This window comes from Aplysia californica, unplaced genomic scaffold (genome assembly GCF_000002075.1).
Source record: "Aplysia californica isolate F4 #8 unplaced genomic scaffold, AplCal3.0 scaffold00526, whole genome shotgun sequence".
NCBI classification, from domain to species: Eukaryota; Metazoa; Mollusca; class Gastropoda; order Aplysiida; family Aplysiidae; genus Aplysia; species Aplysia californica.
The window spans coordinates 375,606-397,544 of NW_004797796.1; the positions used below are offsets into that span (position 1 = coordinate 375,606).

The 21,939-nt window shown below is 40.3% G+C and overlaps 1 protein-coding gene across 3 annotated transcripts in view; it reads left to right on the top strand.

Annotated features, from left to right (window-relative positions):
- The first annotated feature begins 293 nt into the window (after window positions 1-293).
- Window positions 294-21,939, top strand: part of LOC101863211 (phosphoribosyl pyrophosphate synthase-associated protein 2) — a 28,010-nt gene continuing 6,364 nt past the window's right edge. Inside the window, exons 1-9 of one of the 3 annotated variants that reach the window (XM_035971881.1) lie at window positions 294-318; window positions 7,507-7,604; window positions 8,825-8,877; window positions 9,702-9,768; window positions 11,535-11,707; window positions 12,974-13,089; window positions 13,692-13,914; window positions 14,781-14,851; window positions 18,222-18,368. In XM_035971881.1, the coding sequence (XP_035827774.1) occupies window positions 316-318; window positions 7,507-7,604; window positions 8,825-8,877; window positions 9,702-9,768; window positions 11,535-11,707; window positions 12,974-13,089; window positions 13,692-13,914; window positions 14,781-14,851; window positions 18,222-18,368 (951 nt within the window). In that variant the 5' untranslated portion in view covers window positions 294-315. Of the gene's footprint in view, window positions 319-517; window positions 708-7,506; window positions 7,605-8,824; window positions 8,878-9,701; window positions 9,769-11,534; window positions 11,708-12,973; window positions 13,090-13,691; window positions 13,915-14,780; window positions 14,852-18,221; window positions 18,369-21,939 lie in introns of those variants that run through there. The other 2 variants (XM_005106331.3, XM_005106330.3) reach the window with 2 other exon arrangements.

Here is a 21,939-nt window from a genome sequence, read left to right on the forward strand (position 1 = left end):
GATGACTTGAACTTGTCGAGGAAAATGCCAGGTCGTTTAAGAGAAAAAAGGCCGATCTGATAACTGAAAAAAAAACATTTTTCCTTTTCTAAAGTAAGTTGAGATATTTTTAATTAAACAATTATAATCCCTTATTTAGTTTGTTTCTGGTGTAAACGACGAATAGTAACCTAAAAAATGCCGAAAATTCATTAAAAAAACGCTGAGTTATACCTCTAGATCTATATTCTATTCTTATTTAATAGGCTAATTATAACTTTCCATTCCCTCAGGTGTGGTCTAAACAGCATAACAATACATGATCTTGTTGCTGTCATGGTACAAATAATTAAGATCTGTTTTGTGTAGTTTGTCACCACTAAGCTGCTGGTTATGTGTCTTAAGCGGGTGTTGTGTGTACTTAGATTTAGGCCTAGGCCTTTAAAGGACGCAAAGACTGGGTGGTAATTTGAGATGGATACACCAACATGGCATACCAAGAGTTGCTAGTGAGAATAGCACGATCTGTTGTGGAAATATCATGTCGTAAGTGAAGATAACTCTTGTTTGTTCGCAGTTCCCACCACACAGAGTGCGAAGTGTGGACTGCTGAAGCCCTGGATCACGGTCAAGGTTGGAAAAACAGCCGCATAAGTGCAGTTCTATTTTATCCCGTTTTGCTATCTTTACTCCTCTGAATTATACAACGATAATCCAGATAGCTGCAGGTACACTAGAGAGACTGTACTGTCAGTCTGGTACTGTTGTTTTAGCTTAGAGGCTTAGATATTGCAGCAAAATCAAAGTTAAAGAAATCTACCGTTGATGACAGTAACACGGCCACTTGCCTCCTTCGGCTACTGACGGCCACATCCACAAGCGGATAATTAGAGAACGACAACTAAACGCCATTGGCTGATATTTATAGTAACAGCCATCTTGTTTGACCTCGCAAGGGGGATGCCCGACTTTCCCTTACTTACTAGATCTAGATCTAGAATCTAGATCTAAGTTACTCCCTTCCCTCTCGCCAGTCTAGGCTACTCCCTTCCCTCTTTAAAGTAGTCTTTGAGTATAAGATCTAATCTAGATCTAGATCTAGATCTATATATGGAAGTGTCAATTGCCACCGAGTGACGCGGTGGCAATTGACAACTTTTTGTCACTTGCCACCGAGTAAATTGGAGCTCTTTTGCGTTGGTGGGTAGATCTAGATCTAGATCTAGATCTTGATCTAGCTTATTGTGCTCGAGAGATCGGTGTTGTGTGTTCACCTCTCTGTCCCTCTGTGTGTGTGTGTTTTCCTGAACCCCGTCCCCCGATTTATGTTCCCCGATATAACGTGAATTTCTGCTTGAAGAAAATAGATCTATTCCGAGTCGGCAGGCTTCCGGCTGCCGTCATGCGGTCCTGTTGCCACCATGAATTGAATGACAACAAAGTAAGAATCCCTCAATGACGTCAAACAAGATGGCTGTTATTATAAATATCGCCAATAGCCAATGGCGTTTAGTTGTCGTAATCTAATTATCCGCTTGTGCCAGTTCCTGGCCTGTAAGACTATTAGATCTAGTTAGGCCTTTCCTTTTACTCCTATTTGTTATGGTTAGCTTAAAGTTGAAGAGAGAGTGGGTTCGCCTGGAACAATAAAATTGCACTAGGATCAGATCGAGGGGGGGGGGGGGGTTCCGTAATGAGTAACCAGCCAGCCCTATGAAATAGAGTACAAAGGCGAGGGCTAGTTAGAGTTAAGATTAAGGCAGGCTAATAAGTGAGCTCTTCTGTCTTTATTGTGTTTGTTGGGGTGGTCGCTCATTACGGCAGTCCTTCCCAGAAATCTGTATCACAACTAGTGCCACCCTTTTGTCATAGTGGTAGCTAGTGTTATATATACAGGCCAGTAGTCAGTAGTGGATAGGATTATAACCGGTTTGGTCCCAGAGATAACCATGAACCATGGAGTGTGGGTTTTGGCTCCACTAACTAATACGTCTGATTCTAAACGATTACTTTTTTACGTGCATGCTGATATAATAATGTTTGAATTTGGAAGTGAGAGATATCTTAGCATCTGCATTTGTTGCCATTTTTTGGTCCAAAAGTTGCAACAAAAAATGGCAAAAGTTCCCAGTAATTTTCAAGCTTTCAACTCTCTATGATAACGTATATATAGCAGTATGTTGACAGAGGTAACTTACTCTAAAGCACCATAATTTCTCGTGTTCTGTTTTAAGCGTCCAGAATATCATTTGTTGCCACACAGGGTTGAAAAATGTGAAAAATAAAGGTTTCACAACAGAATGAAATAAAAATTAGAACAGCACATATATATAAACTCGCACAAAAAAGTCAAGGAACAAAAATTCAAAGAAAGATAACTGAAGAACAGTGTAACCAAATTTATTCATTTTTTTCCAAAAAGTTGCTTTCGACTCTTTAGATTAAGTGTGTACAGTTTCAGATTTCAACATACAGTGGAAACCTGATATAACAGGGATGGTGGGAGTATAGAAAATGTCCTGTTATATCCGATCCCTGTTAAATCAGAAATGCAAGGAAAGTAAGCATTTGTGGACTAATCTAGCTGTACTTTTTCATGGGTAGTTGCCCTTGCCACAAGTACCCACGAACAGGGGTTTTGGCACCAACTTTCTCCTTGCCTCATTAAACCACATCAGAAGAGCTTGGTCCACAGCATCCGCATCGGGCAGTCTCATTTTCTTTCGATCCAGAGCAAACTTTCCATTGGAGTGTGCTGCCACTATCTTCTCTCTATTCTTGATAATGGTGTGAATCGACTCTTGTGGAATGTCAAAATGACGACAAATCTCTGCCAGTGGAGCTTGCTTTTTTGTTAACAGCCTGGATTATTTCGTATTTTTTGTCAATTGAAAGGCATTTTCCCTTCCGTTTGACATCGTTGGTGACACATTACGTGTGCGTGTTGCTAGGTTTCAAGCTAGATAAAGGTCTGCAGCACACCGCATCCCTCTCTCGCTTCACCCGCTGCGTGTGCTTGCAATGGCGTGGCTTGCATGGGCTTGCTCCATCACTGCGTTACTCTCTCTCTCTCTCTCTCTCTCTCTCTCTCTCTCTCTCTCTCTCTCTCTCTCTCTCTCTCTCTCTCTTTCTCTGACTTTTTACACATTGTTAACGAGCCTTTGTCCCTGCTATAACCGGTTGGGCTCCGATGAGTCCCTGTTACTGCCGATAACTTTTAATAGAGACAGAGAGTAGGAAAAAACGGGGATTTTAAAAATCCCTGTTATTACCGGGCCTGTTATATATGGTTTCCACTGTAAACGAGAAGTTGTAAAATGAGTTTACGTCACACTGGTCGGATTTCAAAAGTCTGAACAGCCATAGTTCTTCATGAACATGGTCAATAGTGGGTGTAGCCACCCCGTTTGATCAAACACTCGGCACAGCGTCGACGTATGGACAGGACATGCCTTCGGGGGACTTGTTGCAGTAGGTTCTGCCCCTCCTGGACGAGGTAGCCAAGAGTTGCTTAAGGTTTTGTGCAGGAGGGTGGTTGTCTCTTATCCACCGGTCAATGGGATCCCAAATGTTCTCTATTGGGTTCAAATCCGGACTACAAGCTGGTCAGTGCATGCGGGTGACAGCTCGCTGCTGCAGGAAGTCCCCAACGATGCGTGCGCGATGTGGTGTGGCGTTGTCATCCTGCAGTACAGCCTGGGGTCCAATCTGTTGCAGGAGAGAAACAGCAAGGGAGACGCAGGATTTCTTTCCTGTACCTTGCTGCGGTCAAATTGCCCTGTATATGGTACAGGGGGTCTTGTGGTGAGCTGAGAAGCCTCCCCACACCAGAACAGGCCCTCCACCGTAGAGCGCCACCTGCTGGATGCACTCAGGGTGGAACAGCTGTCCTCGACGCCTCCAGACGTGGGCTCGCCTGTCTGGGTGCAGCAGGTTGAATCAGGATTCGTCCTAGAAGACTACCTGGTCCCACTGACATTGTGTCCACTGTGAATGGCGAGCAGACCACGCCCGACCAGGTGCTGTGTGGTGCAGCGTGTGCCTTGGGCGCCTGGCAGGGACACGAGAAGCGAACTTGGCTCTACGGAAACAGTTCCTGACCGTCTCCTCACTCTCGTGGGCCTTGGCACTCACCCGTAGTTGGTCCCTGGTGCTGTTTGCAGTAGTGGTTCGTGACGTCACGGCCTGTCTGACGATGAACTGGTCGATGCTGTCGTTGGTCAAACATGGCACCCTGGTTGAGGCCTGTCCTGGACCCTTCCGGTCGCTCGTCATCATTCTTTCAGCCTCCTCATGACTGATGGGGACACCCCAAGTCGATGTGCAACAATTGGGAACCAGCTGAGAGGTGTGAAGTTTTGACCACTGCTTGCCGATCGGACAAGCGATCCTTGATCCCACCGGCTGGGCCTTTTGAACCTCCACCTCCCCCCTAAATTGCCCTGTCTAAAACGGAAAATGTCTCAGAATTTTTTTCCCGCTCCCTTGCAATTCAGTCTTACACAGGTTCGACTGTATATAATATATATATAATTTTTTTTTTTTAATGCAAAAATCGCTGCCGTGACAAACGCAGATGCTAGGATATCAAACCTAATTGCGAAAATGAATGCTTTTGTAGTCATTAAGTTAACTCTTTATCTCCAAAGGGGATAAACCCACTATGCTGGGACCCTTTTTTGGTGCTGAATTAAATGGGTCATCAAATTGAAATTAGCAACCTATTTTGATAGTACTCCATCTCATGAATGAAGTTCTGGTAAAAGAGACCTGTTTTCGGCAATTGCCAAAAAGTGATTTGATGTCGAAGTTGTGGCAAAAGAATGTGCCAGAGCTGGCTCACCGGCACAGCGGTTCTGACCCCGAGCCGCTGGGAGCGGCTTGCCGGACATAAAAAGTTAAAGGAGTTTCAGGGGGTGTCCCCCTGACGAACGATTACGCAATAGCCCTCCCCCCCCCCCTGAAATGATGTGCCAAAACATCTAAACTAACCATTTGCGACTTTTTAAATGCCAAAATCATGTTCAGAACCCTAAAGATCCCCCTAAAAGCTACTAAATAACACCTTTTATGATACTGAGACGGGAGTGATTCTATAAAATAACTTATTTTTATTAGGTCAAGGGAGCAAGTCACAGTGAAACCTCCCCTTGTTTAAAACGAGTTAAATATTACTGCTCATTTTTTTGCTATTAAAGATGGCAGCGCATCTTTCACTCTCTTTCAGATAAAACATTGATACCGAGTGTATTTAAGTCAGTATCGATATCCAGACTCTTGGGACCAAAACCGGAGAATGCCTTGATCATACCATATTCACATGTTGTATGATATTTTGATTTTATTGCTCTTCACTAACTCACTAGCACTAGCCTACTTGAACTGAACATTAATAGTACTAATAATTGTACTCCCTGTCAACTGTCAGTATCATTCATGACTCTATGGTAAATTTTCATGTTCCCTTGTCTTCAAATTCAGTGTTAAGTGTTAACATATGTGTGAGGCAGCGTGGTGGAATCAGGCTCTCGTCAAAATAATCAAAGTGAAGAAACTTGCATTTTTCTGCAGGTTTGTGAATTTTATCCAATTTTTTTTTTTTTTTGGGCTCAACACCTTTCATGCCCATTAAAGAACTCATTTTTGTGTGGATTTTTCTGAAAAACGTTGATAAATGGTACAAATAATGTAAATTTTCATTTACCACGGACTCTTAAGCTAAGGAAATAACTAATCTTTGACGGCCATATTTCCTCACTAATTTTACCTCTGAAAACAGGTGACCCCCAACTCTTTCTTTCGCAAATATCTCGACTTGTATTCAAGGACATGGATTTTTTTTTCATCCAAATAAAGACAAGTGAACAAGCTTTAAGACGATACTAATAACTCAACATGCACTAAAATTGACGAGAGCCTGATTCCACCACGCTGCCTCCCATATTTTGCCTCACAGACAGTGTATCAGTTTTACTGGGTACCTAAAATAGTGAAGACATTAGAGAGAAACTTACGGTGTTCGCCTCTAATTCAATAGGTACCGGGTTTGAAACCTGGCAACAACTGGAAATTTTCTTCTTAAAAATGTTCTCCTTTCACCTCCTTTCCTGCTCTCTTACCATGTTCTGTCGTCTGCTTTCGTCTCCACTTTCTCCCCCTCCCCAACCCCCCCCGTCCACTCCTCTGGGCTTCTGACTCTTTCTGTACAGCCTTTCTCCTCCTACTCCTTGGCTCCTTACTGCAGTCTTTCAGCCACATCCCTGATCTTGGGGTAGGTAAGATTGAACTCCTAGACTTCTCAGATGAGGGCAACAAATCTCAGAGGTCCCGTGTGCAAGTTGTGCGCGTTAAAGATGTCTTGGTGGTCCAAAATCGATAAGAGTAGGCTATGGCCGCCACCCTTGCCAAAATCAAAATTAATTCCTAGTAAGCTATAAATTTTTAAAAAGAGCGGGGGGAGTTTAATGTGTCCCGTTTGCTCATATAACCGTTATATAATGCAGTTGGGAGCACTGTAGAACACTTTCGAAAACAACTAGTTACTAAAGTTGAAATCTCATTGCCAGGGATCAATGTAAGTTACATGATCAACTTTGAAAATAAATCTTCAGTGCAAAACTATATTATAAAAGGTCCCTTGATGTCTTTATTCAAATAGCATTTTTTAAACCGTAATAGCCCGTTGTACATTTCTCTCATGAGTTCTCCTTCCCTCCAGCCTCTAGACCCTGTTGCGTATAATTTTCCTCATGGAGCACCGGCCACCTCAAACCCAGTTGGGTATATTACCGCAGTCTATGCAATTGCCTCTGAAAAATGTTCTCTGTTTTCTTCTAAAACGTCAACTGAAGACAATATTTTTTAATGTTTGCAAAAAATTACAGACCCAGTCGGTATGTTGCTGAGCCTTAGGAGTCAAGTACTCGAGTATTACCTGGGCCAGAGAGTAGTGGGAGCTAACAATAGCTTATTACTATAGGGGTTAATCTTTTCTGGAAAGGGGCAAAGATCCGAGTTTTTGTGTCTTTACAAACTTGTCCAAACAGAGTAATATTTTATGAATTATTTGTTGACATATTGCTGAAGATCATGATACAGACTACAGCGGTTCAGTATAAGTCACGTCAACAGAAAAATGTAAGAAAAGGAAAGAGATGAGTAGAGTCTACATAATGGGTGGAGCACTGAGTAAGAACAATGGAGGCTTGCAGAATGTTATGTTTGTGAGGGTGGACCAAGGCTTTTATTTTACTCTCTTTCAGTGATTGGTACCATGAGTTTTCAGTATGACTGTTTCTCTCTTTTTGATGGCATATGCATCATTGATAGTGAATTCATTAATTCATTCTGTGGTCCCAGTAAGGTGATGCTCTCAGCTGAAGATCCTACTCCTATCCTTTTGTTTAACTTTACTCCATTAAAGATGTAGTTTCTGTGTAGTAGAATTGTTTTGGTAAAGATGGGAGTTGAAGGAACTTCACTGTCTTCCATCATGTGTCTATTTAAGGCCTTTTTTTTTTCCTGAAGAAACTTGGCATCATGGCAGACCGTGGCCATGGCAACAAGAATCAGATGCTGTTTCTTGGAGGCACATCCCATCCTGAACTGGCACAGTTGGTGGCGAGGTGAGATTGAAGTACACACACGGTCAAACCTGCTCAAAGGACCACCTGTACGAGACAATCATCAAAACAAAGGGCCCCTTCCCACTATCTCCTTGTGTTTTTCTACATTATAATGATTCTGTCTAAGACGCCCATTTTTCTCCTGGACAGTCTTTGACATTTTTGGCTGTATGTGGCCAATCATATTGTCCATCTAGCTTACTGGGCTAATCTTGAATTGACTCAGTTTGACTTATAAATTGCTTTTAGGACATTGTGTAACATGATGGAAAAGAAATAATTATTGAAGAAGCAGAATTTTAATTTACGTTTATGTTTTGACATAACTTGCCTGTTTTGCAAAATGATAGTGGGGGCTTTTGAATTTTTTTCTGAACTATGTCTGTTATTTTTGTTCAAAACGGGTGTTTTTACTACTATTCTGCTTAATTTGTACTTATTTTTTGGACAATGTCTATCCTATCTGTATGCAGATATTCCCTGCTTATAATTCTTTCAATGATGTGGAATAAGAATAAGACGATAAAAAGTTTGAGAAATATTGACATGTAAGGAGAAGAAGTTGCGTTGTTGAATATTTCAAGTAACATATTATTTAGTTATGTTTCCAAAGACACTTTAATGACTTTGTGAAAATTCTGATAAGCAGATGAGTAATGAGAGGATTTTATATATTAAAAATACAGATAATTGCTTACCTTGTTACCACTTGTCTGTCTCCTCCTCAAAGTAATGAATAAAAAGTACTTGTCGAATAATATAATAATTCACTGGGGAGTTGCAAGTTTTTCATCATTGGTGTTCGGTCAGACTGGTAGTTTCTGTGTTGTGACAGTTAAAGGGATAAACTTGAAGATGTCCTGATATGTGTTGAAATAATGATTATTGTATTCATCAGAGTCATTAGATTGAACTATAAAGTAGTTTATATCGTGGAAGAATAAAATAGTGTTGGTAAATGTTCTTTGTAAATCTATTCAAAATATGGGCAGTAAGATATTTGAAGGAAGAATCACACGAGGTGGTCGCCAATGAAGAAAGTTGCTTATTTGAAAAGTTTTTTATTGAAAGTTATTGTGGTTTAATCAGTCATTCTCGGGACTGATCGAATTCTGTGCTTTGGCATGTGCTACTGAGAAATTCTGAAAAGATCGGGTCCCAGAGTTAAAGGTCAAATCTCAAAACTCATTTGTGTTTTGTTTGTCTTAATTTTTTTTCAGCAAACTTGGGGTTCGTCTCTGTGAAATTACCACTTTCCATAAGCTCAACAGAGGTGAGTCCAGCCGTAAGGAGAGCTTTTTAAAAAATATTCCACTTGTGTCCTTTGAATGTTAAATATGTGGTGGGATTTAGAGGATGAGTTGCAGATCGAATTATCAAATATGACATCGCTTGAAGTATGGATGGAACTTGTAGGAGACTCAGCTGACACAGCCGATGTGTTCTGTGGACATTTCCTAGTAAAGCATTGCTGTGGAAGCACTGACAGTAGTCGCTTTGGCTGTGATATTAAGACTTTTCTTCTACATGTGACTTAAGAGATCCAGGTGCATTCATGTTGCTGTTGATGCTTATTATGCCCTGCTAGAATGTTCAGTGGTTATGATAATAATATGCAAGTGATAGCTAAGACAAAAATTTATGTTGTATTGTTCAGGACATTATACTGGTATTACTGTCCTTTACTTGTGGGATTGGATGTGTGTATGTATACCTACATATGATACTCTGTTGCATTCTTCCTTTTACTGTTAATTGTGTTCTTATCCATCGTTCCTTGCGAGATGTTGCTTGTGGCTGCTGTTATACTATACGGACTTGCTGTAAACTTCTACTCAGCCTCGCTAGAATATATCTTAATCTTATTAAATCTCTACTAAAGTATACTTTGTGAGTGTTGATGTCTTTAAATCTGGTTGGCTTTTTTTTATCTGTTCTCATTTAATGTACCGTAGTTCTTTTCTAATAGGTGGTTGTTTGTTCAAATTCAGTTTGCACGTTATATGACAGACTCTATAATGAATGATGTGGAACTGAGGTTTGAATATTTGAGATAGCTCATTTTGGTCTGGACCTTTTATGATTTATGTTGTGCAGAGACGACTGTTGAGATCAAGGAGTCGGTGCGAGGAAAAGATGTCTACATCCTGCAGACTGGCACCAAGTAAGGTCCTTCAAACAGCTTATGCTGTTATTGTTTCTTTTCATTAGTACAGCCTTTTCTTTTTCTTACAAGGTTGGCGGGTGCTCTGGTGTGGTTTGCTTCTTCTTTCCTATGAAACATCTATCATCCTTATATCTCCCCATCTTCTTTTTTATATTTGTTACTCTCTTGTAACACCTCTAATCTTCTGGCGTTCATATGACTTTATGCAGTTGTGGGCGCCATAAAACCTCTACTAAAACAAACAAACAATAACAAGAGTCAGTGGGGTAATGCTTGAAATAGCTAACTAGCACTGAAAAGGTGTGAGTTTGATTCTCAGCTAGGGAAAATAGAACTTTCATCTTTCTGCTGGAATGTATTCCAAGCAGCCCTGGCTGGCATTTACAAGCATGGTCAAAGCATGCCTGTCTTGAGAATGATTTAAATTAGGATGATGAAGGTGTAAAATTCAGTCATTTCACTTGTTTACTGTCATTGAAAGGTTAACACTGGAAAGCCATTGCCTGTCTGAATGTTTGATTCATTGTCAAGATTTGGTTTTTGAATGGGATTGGCAAATTTGTCAATCTGTTAGTGAAGGTAGTGTTGTCAGTGTATGTTGCGACATGTTTGTTTTGTCAATATTTGTGAGTTTTCGTATGTGTTGATATGGACATGCTTGTTTGTTGTTCAATTTTAAATGTGTTTTTAAATATCAATGACGGTGCTAGAAAAATGAGTAGCGCTGTGTTACCATGTTCTTTTGGGTGTATAAAAATAAGGGTAAAGTTTTTCATTTTATTCAAGAGAGCAACAGTATGCTTGTAAGTTTGAGCCTGTGTTATATTATTCTTATAAAGACCTCATAGGTAGTCAGGTGTAATCAATGAATGACATAAGTTTTATTTTACCTGGTTCTTCTCACCTAAGACCCAAGTATTGTTAGGGTTTAGCATTCGGTCTTCTAGGGTTCGGATGGGAAATTTATAAGGTATATGTATACGTTGCAAAAAATGATTTGTGGTTGTTGAATAAAGAATAAAGAAAAGACATGTCCAGCCCAGCTATAAAGGTCAATTATGAAATCAACCGGGAGGGACCCCATTCTAAAGGCAAAATGGAGATCTAGGTAAAAATCAGTGCCTATGTGGAGTGGGGAAGAAAAAAAAGGTTTTCACACATATTTTACTTTTTTATATATATATATATATATATATATATATATGTATATATATATATATATATGGTACTTGTAGTTAAAATTCACACTTGTTTTGTGTCTGTTAAACCTCTCAACACTATATGAATTTCCTTTTGACAATTGTCATCCTTATAACATGGCCAGTATCATAATATGCTTAGATGCATTTCTTCACTCCCTGTTGGAGCTTTACTGTAGTTCAGGTCTTCATTATTGTTCATTACCGGTTTCTGCTGGGAACTCAGGTTAGCTTAGGAAGAAGGGGAGTCATTAGCTCAGTTGGTGTTGTGCTGGACTATAGTGTAGGTAGCTCAGGTTCGATCGCCAAATAAGACATCTTAACTTGGGTTGTTTGTGAAGTCTTCAAGTCTCTCCACTCACCTGGCTTGGTCTTGTCCGAGATGGATATTGCATTCTGAGGCCCTGCGTCTTTAATAATCTTTTGGTGTCAAAAAGCGGTGTTCAATTCATACTTTCAATGATGAGGTTTGACCAGTTTGAGAAAAGTTGGTCTTAATTAAGAAAGCATTTCTCCTCAGTGACTGACCTTTCCTGCTTCATATGTTTTTAAAAATTTTCCTAGGGATGTGAACAATGACATCATGGAGCTGATGATCATCGCCTATGCTTGTCGCACCAGCTCAGCCAGCAACATTGTTGGCGTCATCCCCTACCTGCCCTATTCCAAACAGAGTAAAATGAGAAAGAGGGGCTGCATTGTGGGCAAACTGCTAGCTACCATGCTGGGCAAGGCAGGTGAGGATGAGAAAGATGAGGTGAAGTTTAGTGTTTGAGCAAAGTGAAGAGTCTTGACTTGGTAACAGTATGTTAATGTTGGGAAATAACAGAGAGAAGAGAGAGAGAGAAAAGAAGGAGGACCTACCACTGAACTTACGAATGTTTTTGTGTGCTATAAACTTATGTGTGTGAAGCTAATTCATGAAATTGAGCCAACCAATTATTTGAAAAAGTGATATTTCGACTGAAATAGCACTTCCGCTGGGTAGAGGAGTGTTTAAAAGCTTGTCAAAATAATTGACTGAATACCACACCACGTCCACTCTAGAAGGAATGTAGTTTTGTAAATCCCAGGACATTGAACTGCCCTCCCAAATTCTTTACATTAAACTTACACAATCAACTCTATGACAGTTCACATTAGGGGCAATGGTAACTTCCAGAGATTCTATTCTGCAAATACTTACAAAACACAGAGGGTCACATTCTTAAGAATAAATACTAAAACACAATAAATAACACAAGTGATTCAATACTACTTGAGAGGATCAAAGTTCAAGGCTGGAAACCTTTCTTTAATGCTTGCGATGCCACACTTTCGTGTGCCTATTTTGCTGTTATGTTGCTTTTTCTATTTCTAAAATGATTCTTTAATCTAAATTCTTTTTTGACATGCCTGGTACTTTGGTTCCCGCAATGCAGGTTGTTGGAGAGTTTTACTGGCTAAGCACCACATGACCTGTCTTTTGGTTAATCTGACTCATTTAGCTCACCTCTAACGGTGATATTTTCAAGGAAATTCGTGGATTCTGAACATATATGGAAAGTCTTAGGTATTTGATAAATTATCCATCATAAATGACCCAGTAATCCAATTATACAAAACCCTTCCCAATGAGCAATAATTTTACAGAATACAAATAATGTATTGAAGTTCTGATATTTGTGTGCATAATGTTGTGTTCACAACCCATTGCGAAACGGTCAGTTTAAAGTTAATCTTTTGTTTTTGAAAAACAAATCTGCCTATTGAAAACACTTGTCTTTGGGTTAAGTTACGGCTTTCAATTTCTTAAAATCTTTCCATTTTTATTAAAGGAGACCCATCTTTAACCAATTTCTGAACATAACATAGAAAGAAGGTGTTGCCGTCTTGACTGATCTGGTACATTGTTGGTGATAAGCCAATTACATAAGAATTTTTAAAGCGATGCCTATTTTTTAATCATAATTTTCATAAATCTTTCTACATGTAGATAACGTACACCTTTGTGTAACTCTCAGGTTTCACCCATGTAATCACCATGGATCTGCACCAGAAGGAAATCCAGGGCTTCTTCAACATTCCTGTGGACAACCTCAGGGCCTCTGCTTTCCTCATTGATTACATTCAGACCTCAGTGAGTGCTGTAGACATATTGTATAATCATGTACACACACACACCCACACATAGATTCTCAAATACACCATGATCATGTATTCGTTCATAGACACTAGACACACCCCAAGTGTAAACCTTTTCGTCTCCTATGCAGACAGTCAATTTAGCTTAAGATGTTCTCAAGGTTGTCTTCATGCAGCTTCTTTCATGGCTAATTCTTCCTACGTTTGAAGCGCAGATTCTGTCGAAGTGCTTGCATGTCAGTGATGTGGATCGAAGCTCTGTCAAACGAAGTACAGTGTCATTGAAAACCTAAGTGCTTTTCCATACCTCTGCATACATTTCATACACTCCTGTTTGTGAGTTGACAAACTCGCACACTTGTACTCGAATCCCTTTTATTAATATCTCACAGCTTGAAACATGTCTTGGGGGGCATGGCAAATCTTTACTTATGACTTTAAAAAGTGTCAATGTTTGCTTTTGTCTGCCAGTATCATGACAATTGTACATACAAGACTTTCAGTTGAGGGTGGGTTTTTTTCATCATTCGTTTTTCATTCAGTGGAATGGAAAATCTGCAGCTAGTACAAAAACAATGATTTTATTGTCCATTTCAGCTGCCAGACTACAGGAACGCTGTGATAGTTGCTCGAAACCCAAACTCAGTAAAGCGTGCAACATCATATGCAGAGAGATTACGCCTTGGCATCGCTGTTGTGCATGGGGATGAGCGATTGACCGAATCGGACGAGGATGATGGGAGGACGTCGCCACCGCCTCTGCCGGATCTGCAGTCTCGCAGCAAGGCTAACAATGCTTTTGGCTTGGAACTTTTGCCAAGTAAGTTGAATTATCAGCAAAACAATGGAAAAAATATTTTTACATCATTTGTTAATCTGCAAAATCAAAATATCCAATGATTGTAATATTGTTTATTGATAGCTTATGCCCTCATCTGTGTATTGAGGATCAATGTTTCTTTCTTTAAGTTTAAATCCGTTAATGTCTTTCATTTCCCTTCGTACTGAGGTTGGAAGTGACTTTTAAATTAAAACTAGCTGGCTCCACTGCTCACTTCTCACTCTAGAAATGTTGTGAGAGGATAATTATTCTTTGCACTGTTTGGTGTGGAAAGACCAAAATTACAAATATGTGGAGAAAAGTATAGCTGTCATGCAGAATTTGTACTGCTTTGAATGCACACTGACTACAAACTGTTCCCAATTTTTTCGATGTTCACAGAGCCAAATGTGACTCTTCTTTGAATGGTAAGGCCTTTAGCTGACAGGACTTTGCTGATAATGTGATCTATGTTTTAATGAACTTGCCTACATCAATGCCAAACCTGTTTTCCTCTTTGACCAAGCATATATACATTAGGGATGCATTTGTGTTTGTGGGAGATCTAATCCTCCCCACTGCTTATAAAACGATCTTGTGATTTGAGCTTCACAGCTTTTGTAGAGAGCCATGTGTGCATGGGTCATGAATGAATGTAGCCGCTTGTAAAATTTCAGCAATACTTTGGTATTAATACCTAAGCAGAGTGACGGGTCAATTGTGCTTGTGTTGTTGATCTCACCCTCATTTTTATTGAATTCATGTAATCATTATAATATATGTTTTAGGAAACTATGTTCTTTGGTCTGATCTTTGCTTTTCTTTTTTCTTTTTTTTTTCTTTTTTCTTTTTTCTTGTCTGCGTAGGAGTGGCTGCTAAGGAGAAACCTCCATTCAACGTAGTAGGAGATGTGGGAGGTCGCATTGCCATCATTGTGGTAAGTGGACTAACTACTGTAGCAGTGACGGTGGGAAAGAAACAGTACTTACTCAGACACAGAGCGATTGTCACCTTTCCAATTTGGGTTTGTTATCGACGTGACAAGCTGCTCATCTGTGTGATTTTGGCTCACTAATGCTGCCAGGGTCAGACCACATTAACTCACTGAGCACCACACCCCGATTTGCCTCCAAGCTGCAGAGGACCCCCAATTTCCCCCACTTTTTGAAAATTCATAAAAAATTGAAATGAAATGCTATTTCTTGGAAATTTTCTGTGCTATTTAATAAGATATGGTTTCAACAGACACAATAAACACACTGTGTGAAGAATGAACGACAAAAAAATGATGGGACAGAAAGTTGGGACAAATTTGCCCCAGAAAAAAAATTTTGAAAAAAAAAAAGTGATGTGACAAAGCAGAAATCTAATAAACTTACTTACACAAAATGGTAGTGACAGTGTGTGTTTGTGTGTAGGAGAATGAAGCATGAGTGTGTACTGTGAAGTAGCAAAAAAAAGTAGGTTATAATTAATTTTGAAAAAGGGAGAAAAAAAAATCTAGATGTAGATCTTCCAGGGTGACAGGCTGAGATGTGTTTTCATTGTCAGTGTTGCTAGTGCTAGGACTAGATCTAGATTTGTCTATAGATGTCCCAGGTCTTGGTAGGCACTACATTATTTATCTTCTCCACTTTGAGGGCTGATTTTAATTAAAGTTTAGTACTGGGGCTAGATCTAGATCTATCATCATTTCCAGCCGGACCAGGCTGCGTACTCGCTGACGAGTCAGATTCACAATCGAGAGACGATGTTGGTCTAGATCTAGCTAGTGTCATTTTCTCAGTCATCTCCATCGCTGCTAGGCGAATTTGCATTTTGATTTATGAAGTTTTCTATCTGATACTTCACTATCACTTAAATCTTTACCCAAATTATTGAGAGTTTCAATAAACTTCGACACAACTCGCCGTGCCGTGCTTCGCGTACGAGAAACAACGTTGGACAAATAACTTGTTTATTCGCACTAAAAGTGGTGAATATACACAAACCACAAAGAACTAGCTTGTCGATATCTTGTTTAAACCACTGGGGCTATTTGCAAGCATTTTTAAACTGCTGGGTTTACTTTATAGTCAATTATAGTTGAACCCGCGTACGCTGTGGTTTGCGGTCCCTGGCGCGAATTTCACCGAACTGCGTATGCTGCGGGAGCGGTGCTCAGTGAGTTCAGTTGACCCTCCACAGCTCGCAAGGAGACAGCGGTGGCGGGGAATGGACCACAGCGGATCGTGCCTTGACCACATGTAAAATGGAAGTTGGTCTCTTTTCAGTGCGTTGCCCCACTTTAGTGAGAGACAGAACTTGTAACTCTGGAATCTCAATGCCAGATGTACCGGACTGCTGGTAGACCACAGACCTGGGTGGGAATAAAAGCCACAGGCTCCACAGCAAATGTGGGTTTGTTTCTCTCCCCCCCCCCAATGGACACCATTTGACTGGAAAACATAAATCTACATTTTTCTTAACCCCATCAGGCATTCCTAACAATTTTGTTCTTTGTGGGTGGTTGTTCTGATTAATGAATCTGACATTATGCAATTTCAAGTTTGCTTGTTTATACTGCAAGCCCCTCAACATGTACTGAAAACTTTGCTACGTGGGTGGTTGGCAGGTGCTTTGATTAGGCAGCGTAAACACGGCCTCGCTGCACTCGCGGCCTTCCGAGCACGTGGTGTTGGTGAAATCGGGGTAATTCAGATGGCTCTTCTATTATCTATTTGTGGTGGCCGAAATTTGCTATTCAAAAGGCTTTTTAATGACTGCATCGATCGACATGCGGTTTTCACCAAAAGATTTCTTTAAATATTCTCCAGATCATGTCGCCCTTCGTTTTTTCAGTTTTGAGACAGTTTTGCTGCAAAAAGCTAAATTTCTTTATTTCGCCGATCGCTTTTGTAGGCGACGCTTCTGTCTCTGTAATTTTAGAAAACCCGCCAGGTTTGTTTATTTTCGAGTCGTACTTCCGTTCGATACTCTCGCGCATTGTCGCGCAATGCTGAGCACTATTTTAAGTGTGCGACCCGCATAGATCTAGCCTAATGTTTTCTTTTTTTACTTTGGGCTAAATTCGACTGTGATCCTTTTGTTTGATGCCCATCATCGCTTTTTCTGGACTCCTTTGTCAAATTCTTTTTCTTGCTACTCATTCGCTATAAAACACCAAATGCTGAACACCTTGTAAAAGTTCAGCTTTTCCTCGTTACAATGGTGGAAGTTGTTTATATGTCCGATTATTAGGAGTTGGAGAATCGCCGTGGAAAGCGATGCCCCTCGCAGTTGGAATGTGTGGTCAGCCGGTTAAAAAATTGACACGCGTGCATTAGTGGAAGGATTGATGGTTAAATACTGTCTTTTCATTGGCTTGGCAGAGAACTGTAAAGCTTTGAAAGGGCTTTCACGTAGTATGTTTTTGGCATTTGGCGTTTAAATAGAAAGCCTTTAAAAATACAGTCAAAGTTTTCAAACATCATTTTTTACACGAAATGTGTAAAATACCGGCCCAAAAAGGGTACCAATGTAAAGATTAGTTCATTTTCTATTAGAATGAAGTAATCAGCTTGGAATTATTTTGCATCAATCCTTCTGCAAAACTCAGAAAGCATGTGACCCCCCCCCTCCCCCCTCGCGGGGAGCACTTGGTACACTACAGTATAGAGCCGATCCCTGGCCATGGGGGCTGGTGCGGCGCCGGCTTGGTCAGCGCTCTGTGTTTTTGTCAAAATTATGACAGATCATCGTGTTTGAGCCGATAAAATACTGGTTTGTATTTATCTCACAGTCTTGAAAAAAAAATTCGCCTTCTTATCTATGTTATAGTGATTGTACTCTGTTAATGTGGAGGTGTTTGGTGCACTTGGTAACTCTTTTATTATCTATCAAACATGGGGTTGCAGCCTGTTAACGACTTAAGCAAATTTGATCACACTTAAAACAGCTACCATTTTCTTAAAAATTTACTGAGAGGTTAAGCAATGGTATCAAAATTCTCAGGAGATATAGGCCTTTCATATGGAACAGATAAATGTGACCTATAGCTACTTTGAAAATTTAGTTTCTGGTAACTTCTCTGATGTGGTTTGCTCATACTTTCCTATCAAACATTTATCATCCTCATCTCTCCATCTTTTTTGTGTTTGTTACTCTCTTGTAACAGCTCTAATCTGCAGCAATTATAATATATGACCTAATTGTGGAGTAAATGGGATGAAACTTACTTTTTAAAAACAGCCTTGCTAGATTTGATAGGTCTACAGAATGATCGGTGAGTGAACAACTGGTGCAAAGTTTTTTAATTGGGCCCACAGGATGACATGATTGATGACGTGGATGCATTTGTCAAAGTGGCAGACATCCTGAAGGAGCGTGGAGCCTACAAGGTGCTTGTTGTAGCTACACATGGTGTTCTCTCCTCCGATGCTCCGCGGCTCATAGAAGACTCAAGCATTGATGAGGTATGTCATCTGAAGAATAAATGGGGGGGGGGGGATTCTTTCTCTGCTTTTCCTGCCTTCCAGTATTGATTTACGAGGCTTGGGCTTTATAACTTAGTACAGCAAAATCTGTCCAAGAGCGAATTACGAAGGACCCAAGAAAAAATAATAATTATGTCTCGGACAGGGGAATTTAGCTGGGGAGGGGGGGTCCAGAGGGCCAGTCCATTATGCAATGGGATCAAGTACAGTGGTGTCCTCTTATAGCTTGTTCACTTTCGTCTGACAGCGGTTAAAGCACGATGAAATGAAATCGCTCTGTTCAATATTCTCAGATCTTTACTAAAACTTGGATGACCAAAAGAATATAAAAGCCTGTTCATAAAGGTCACTGCAAACTTATGTTCCGACACATTTTCTTTGATGTAAGCCTAAAGCGGATTTTAAAAAATAACAGGGAATTTACAGCATGCACCAAAAACATTCAAAAGTTGACATATTTTCCTCAACACGACACTTTAACTCACTCGCTGCTGGCACTTTAGCTCAGACCAAGCCGGTGCCTGCCAGTTGTTTTTTTTTACCTTTTTCTAAATCCAGTTACTCTGGATCTATTTATGTTAGATTTATGAAAATTGGCCAGTTTCAGTAGATGTTGAGCTTTACAGAACAGAAATAATTTTGACTCTATATGTTATTTGGTTCATGTTTCATAGCTTTTGAATAAACAACAAATTTGGGGGACGAAAACTGTTTTTTTGGCCAAACTAGTCAGTACAATATTTTTGCTGTTTTTGTGAAAGTGTTGCTGTTTCTGTCCTAATATACACACAAAAATATATGCGTACCAAAAGTTTTTTTACCTGATCATGAAGGAATAATGGTAGAAATCTGAAATTTGGGGTGAAAGCCAACAATCATCTTCCTAGAATGCATGTCAATTTTGGGGAGTTTCCGATTTCTGGTTTTATCACCAGCGCTCTGTAAGTGAATGGGAGAATCTTGTTCTCCAGTTTCAGCATAAAAATTAGGAAAATTGAGCACAGGGCAGTAATGAAGTTTTTGTTCTTGCAAGGCAAGCAACAACAGGATATTTTTACGAAGATGCATGCCGCGTATGAAACTGATTGCCCACCCCATGCTGTGATGAAGTTTTGGTGTAAAAAATTCAAATGCGGATTCGTGGACATTGAAGATGGCCACTGTGATGGTCGCCCAGTGACACCAACAATAGAAGAGAATGTGTTGAAAATCAAGAAACATGTGTTGTCTGATAGACGGGTGACAGTCGAACTTTTGAGCAAAGAAACTAGGCTTAGCATTGGATCATTTGAACGAATCTTTAATGAATGTTTGAATATGACCAAGGTTTCTGCGAGATGGGTCCCACGTTTGTTGACTCCTCCTCAAAAAGTGCAATGTGTTGATTATTGTTAAGAATTGCTTGGTCTGTATGAAAAGGATGAAACTAAATTTTTTGAAAGACTTGTAACCATGGATGAGACATTAGTCCACCACTACAATCCTGAGTCAAAATCTGCATCAACACAGTGGAAATCACCCTCGTCTCCAACACCAAAGAAGACAAAGGTGCGGCCATCAAGAGAAAAAGTGATGCTATCAGTTTTTTGGAACCAAGAAGGAGTGATTATGACAGACTATTTTGAAAATGGATATACACCGAAGACCATTATTCTAACCAGCTAAGTAAATTACGAGAGGCTATAAAAGAAAAGCGAAAAGGAAAGATCCGAATAGGTATTTTGCTGCTTCACAACAACTCCCAAGCACACACTTCAACTTCAAGAAAAGCTGCAGAAATTGCGCAAGAAAATGGCTATGAAATTTTGCCACCTCCATCCTATTCTCCAGATTTAGTCCGGTCTGACTTTTTTAAATTCCCCAAACTAAAAAAGGGATTTAAAAGGAAGGCATTTTGAAAGTGATGATGAGGTCAAAGAAGCGGTAGAGGGCTGGTTTCCTGACAAAGAGAGAGGCCTCTGTTTTCAAGGTCTTACACCGAGGGCAAAAATGTGTAACTGTGGGAGGCGACTACATAGAGAAAGACTAAGCTTAGTACCAAATTTCAGCTTTCTACCTTTATTCCTTCGTGGTCAGGTAAAAAAAACTTTTGGTATGCCCCTCATAACAAAAAATAAGAAAAGTAGATTGATAAGTTTATGATATCTTAGGCTACCCTATTTCAAGTGTCACCGCTTGAATCATTTGTCTCTAGTACTAGTAGATACTAGATCAAGTAGCCTACTAGTATTAGTACCTGCCTACTGCTGTCGACATGTGATCTTCCTCTTTGTCTTTCTCTCATCTCAAACTACCATCACTACCATTATTTTGCACTTCATCATCTGAATCTTAATTCGTTGAATCATATAATATGGATTCATAATCTCTAAAATTACGAGCCATTTTCAATTCATATAAGCATGAGCATCACATTAGCGTTTGGTCGACTTCGGACTTCGGCCGCCCCTGATGTTCAAAACAAAACTGAGAAATAAGACAAAGGGAACTCCCGTTCCAAAAATAGGCAGAACTTCAAGGGAAATCATTCTAATAGTAATTGGGCTATGCCGTTGCTGCATATATGTGTCAGCAAATCGTAGAAATAAAGAGGAAAATACGCAACCGACAGGGGTGAGGTAGTGGCGTTGACCGACACTGGTGCAGCAATGGCGGTGAGTAAGTTAATGTTCACCTAAGAAATACGATTGAAGAGATTGGATGAGAAATTTTCGAGACTCACGTGGAGCGCATGGAGACATCTAGACAGCCAGGGGATGAAATTTACAACCTTACACTGAAATGTGGGGGCAGGGTGGTATCGCGGTCTCAAAATGAGCAATTTGATGGCAAGGTTACTGTAAGTCATTTATTTTAGTGATCCTGTATATATCCAAAGAGCAATTTTTAAATAGGACCCAAAGAGAAAAACTTTGTAATTATTGGGTCAAGATTTTTATTTTTTTCGTTTGATCACAGGCCTGCAGAAGTGCCATGCAATGTTTAGTGGGCATGGGTAAATTCCCTAATGAGCTTTAAAAAAAAAAAATTTTACGCGGCCAGTAGGGTTGGGGCGAGCGGACGGACGGGTTCGTTACTCACGGACTCAGTCAGAGCGAACGGGTAACGGACGGCCATGAGAGCGAACTGCGAACCTGAAGACAGTTCGGTTTTTTTGGGTCCGCTCCACAATTTGACTCTCTCAGGGAGTGGACTGCGGACCTCAAGCCTCAAGTCAGTTCGGTTTTTTTGGGTCCGCTCCACAATTTTATTCACTGGGCGGGCGGGCTAACGGACGAACTCTAGCAGACGAGATACTCGACGCGAGATTAGACCCGTCTCTATTGTTTGTTAATTAGGCCTGATGTTTCAAACCACTAGCGGTGCCACAGATAGTGAGAGGCTGGTGACGTAGTACTATGAGTGTAACCTTTCACCTCGTGCGTGGGGCACACTGTGTACGTTCCAATTAATTATCTCAAAGGCCGGGGGGGGGCGGAAATTTCCGCCATGAGCCATGAACGCCTTGCTACAATGTGAGACAGGAGGGTGATTTTTTAATTATTTTGTG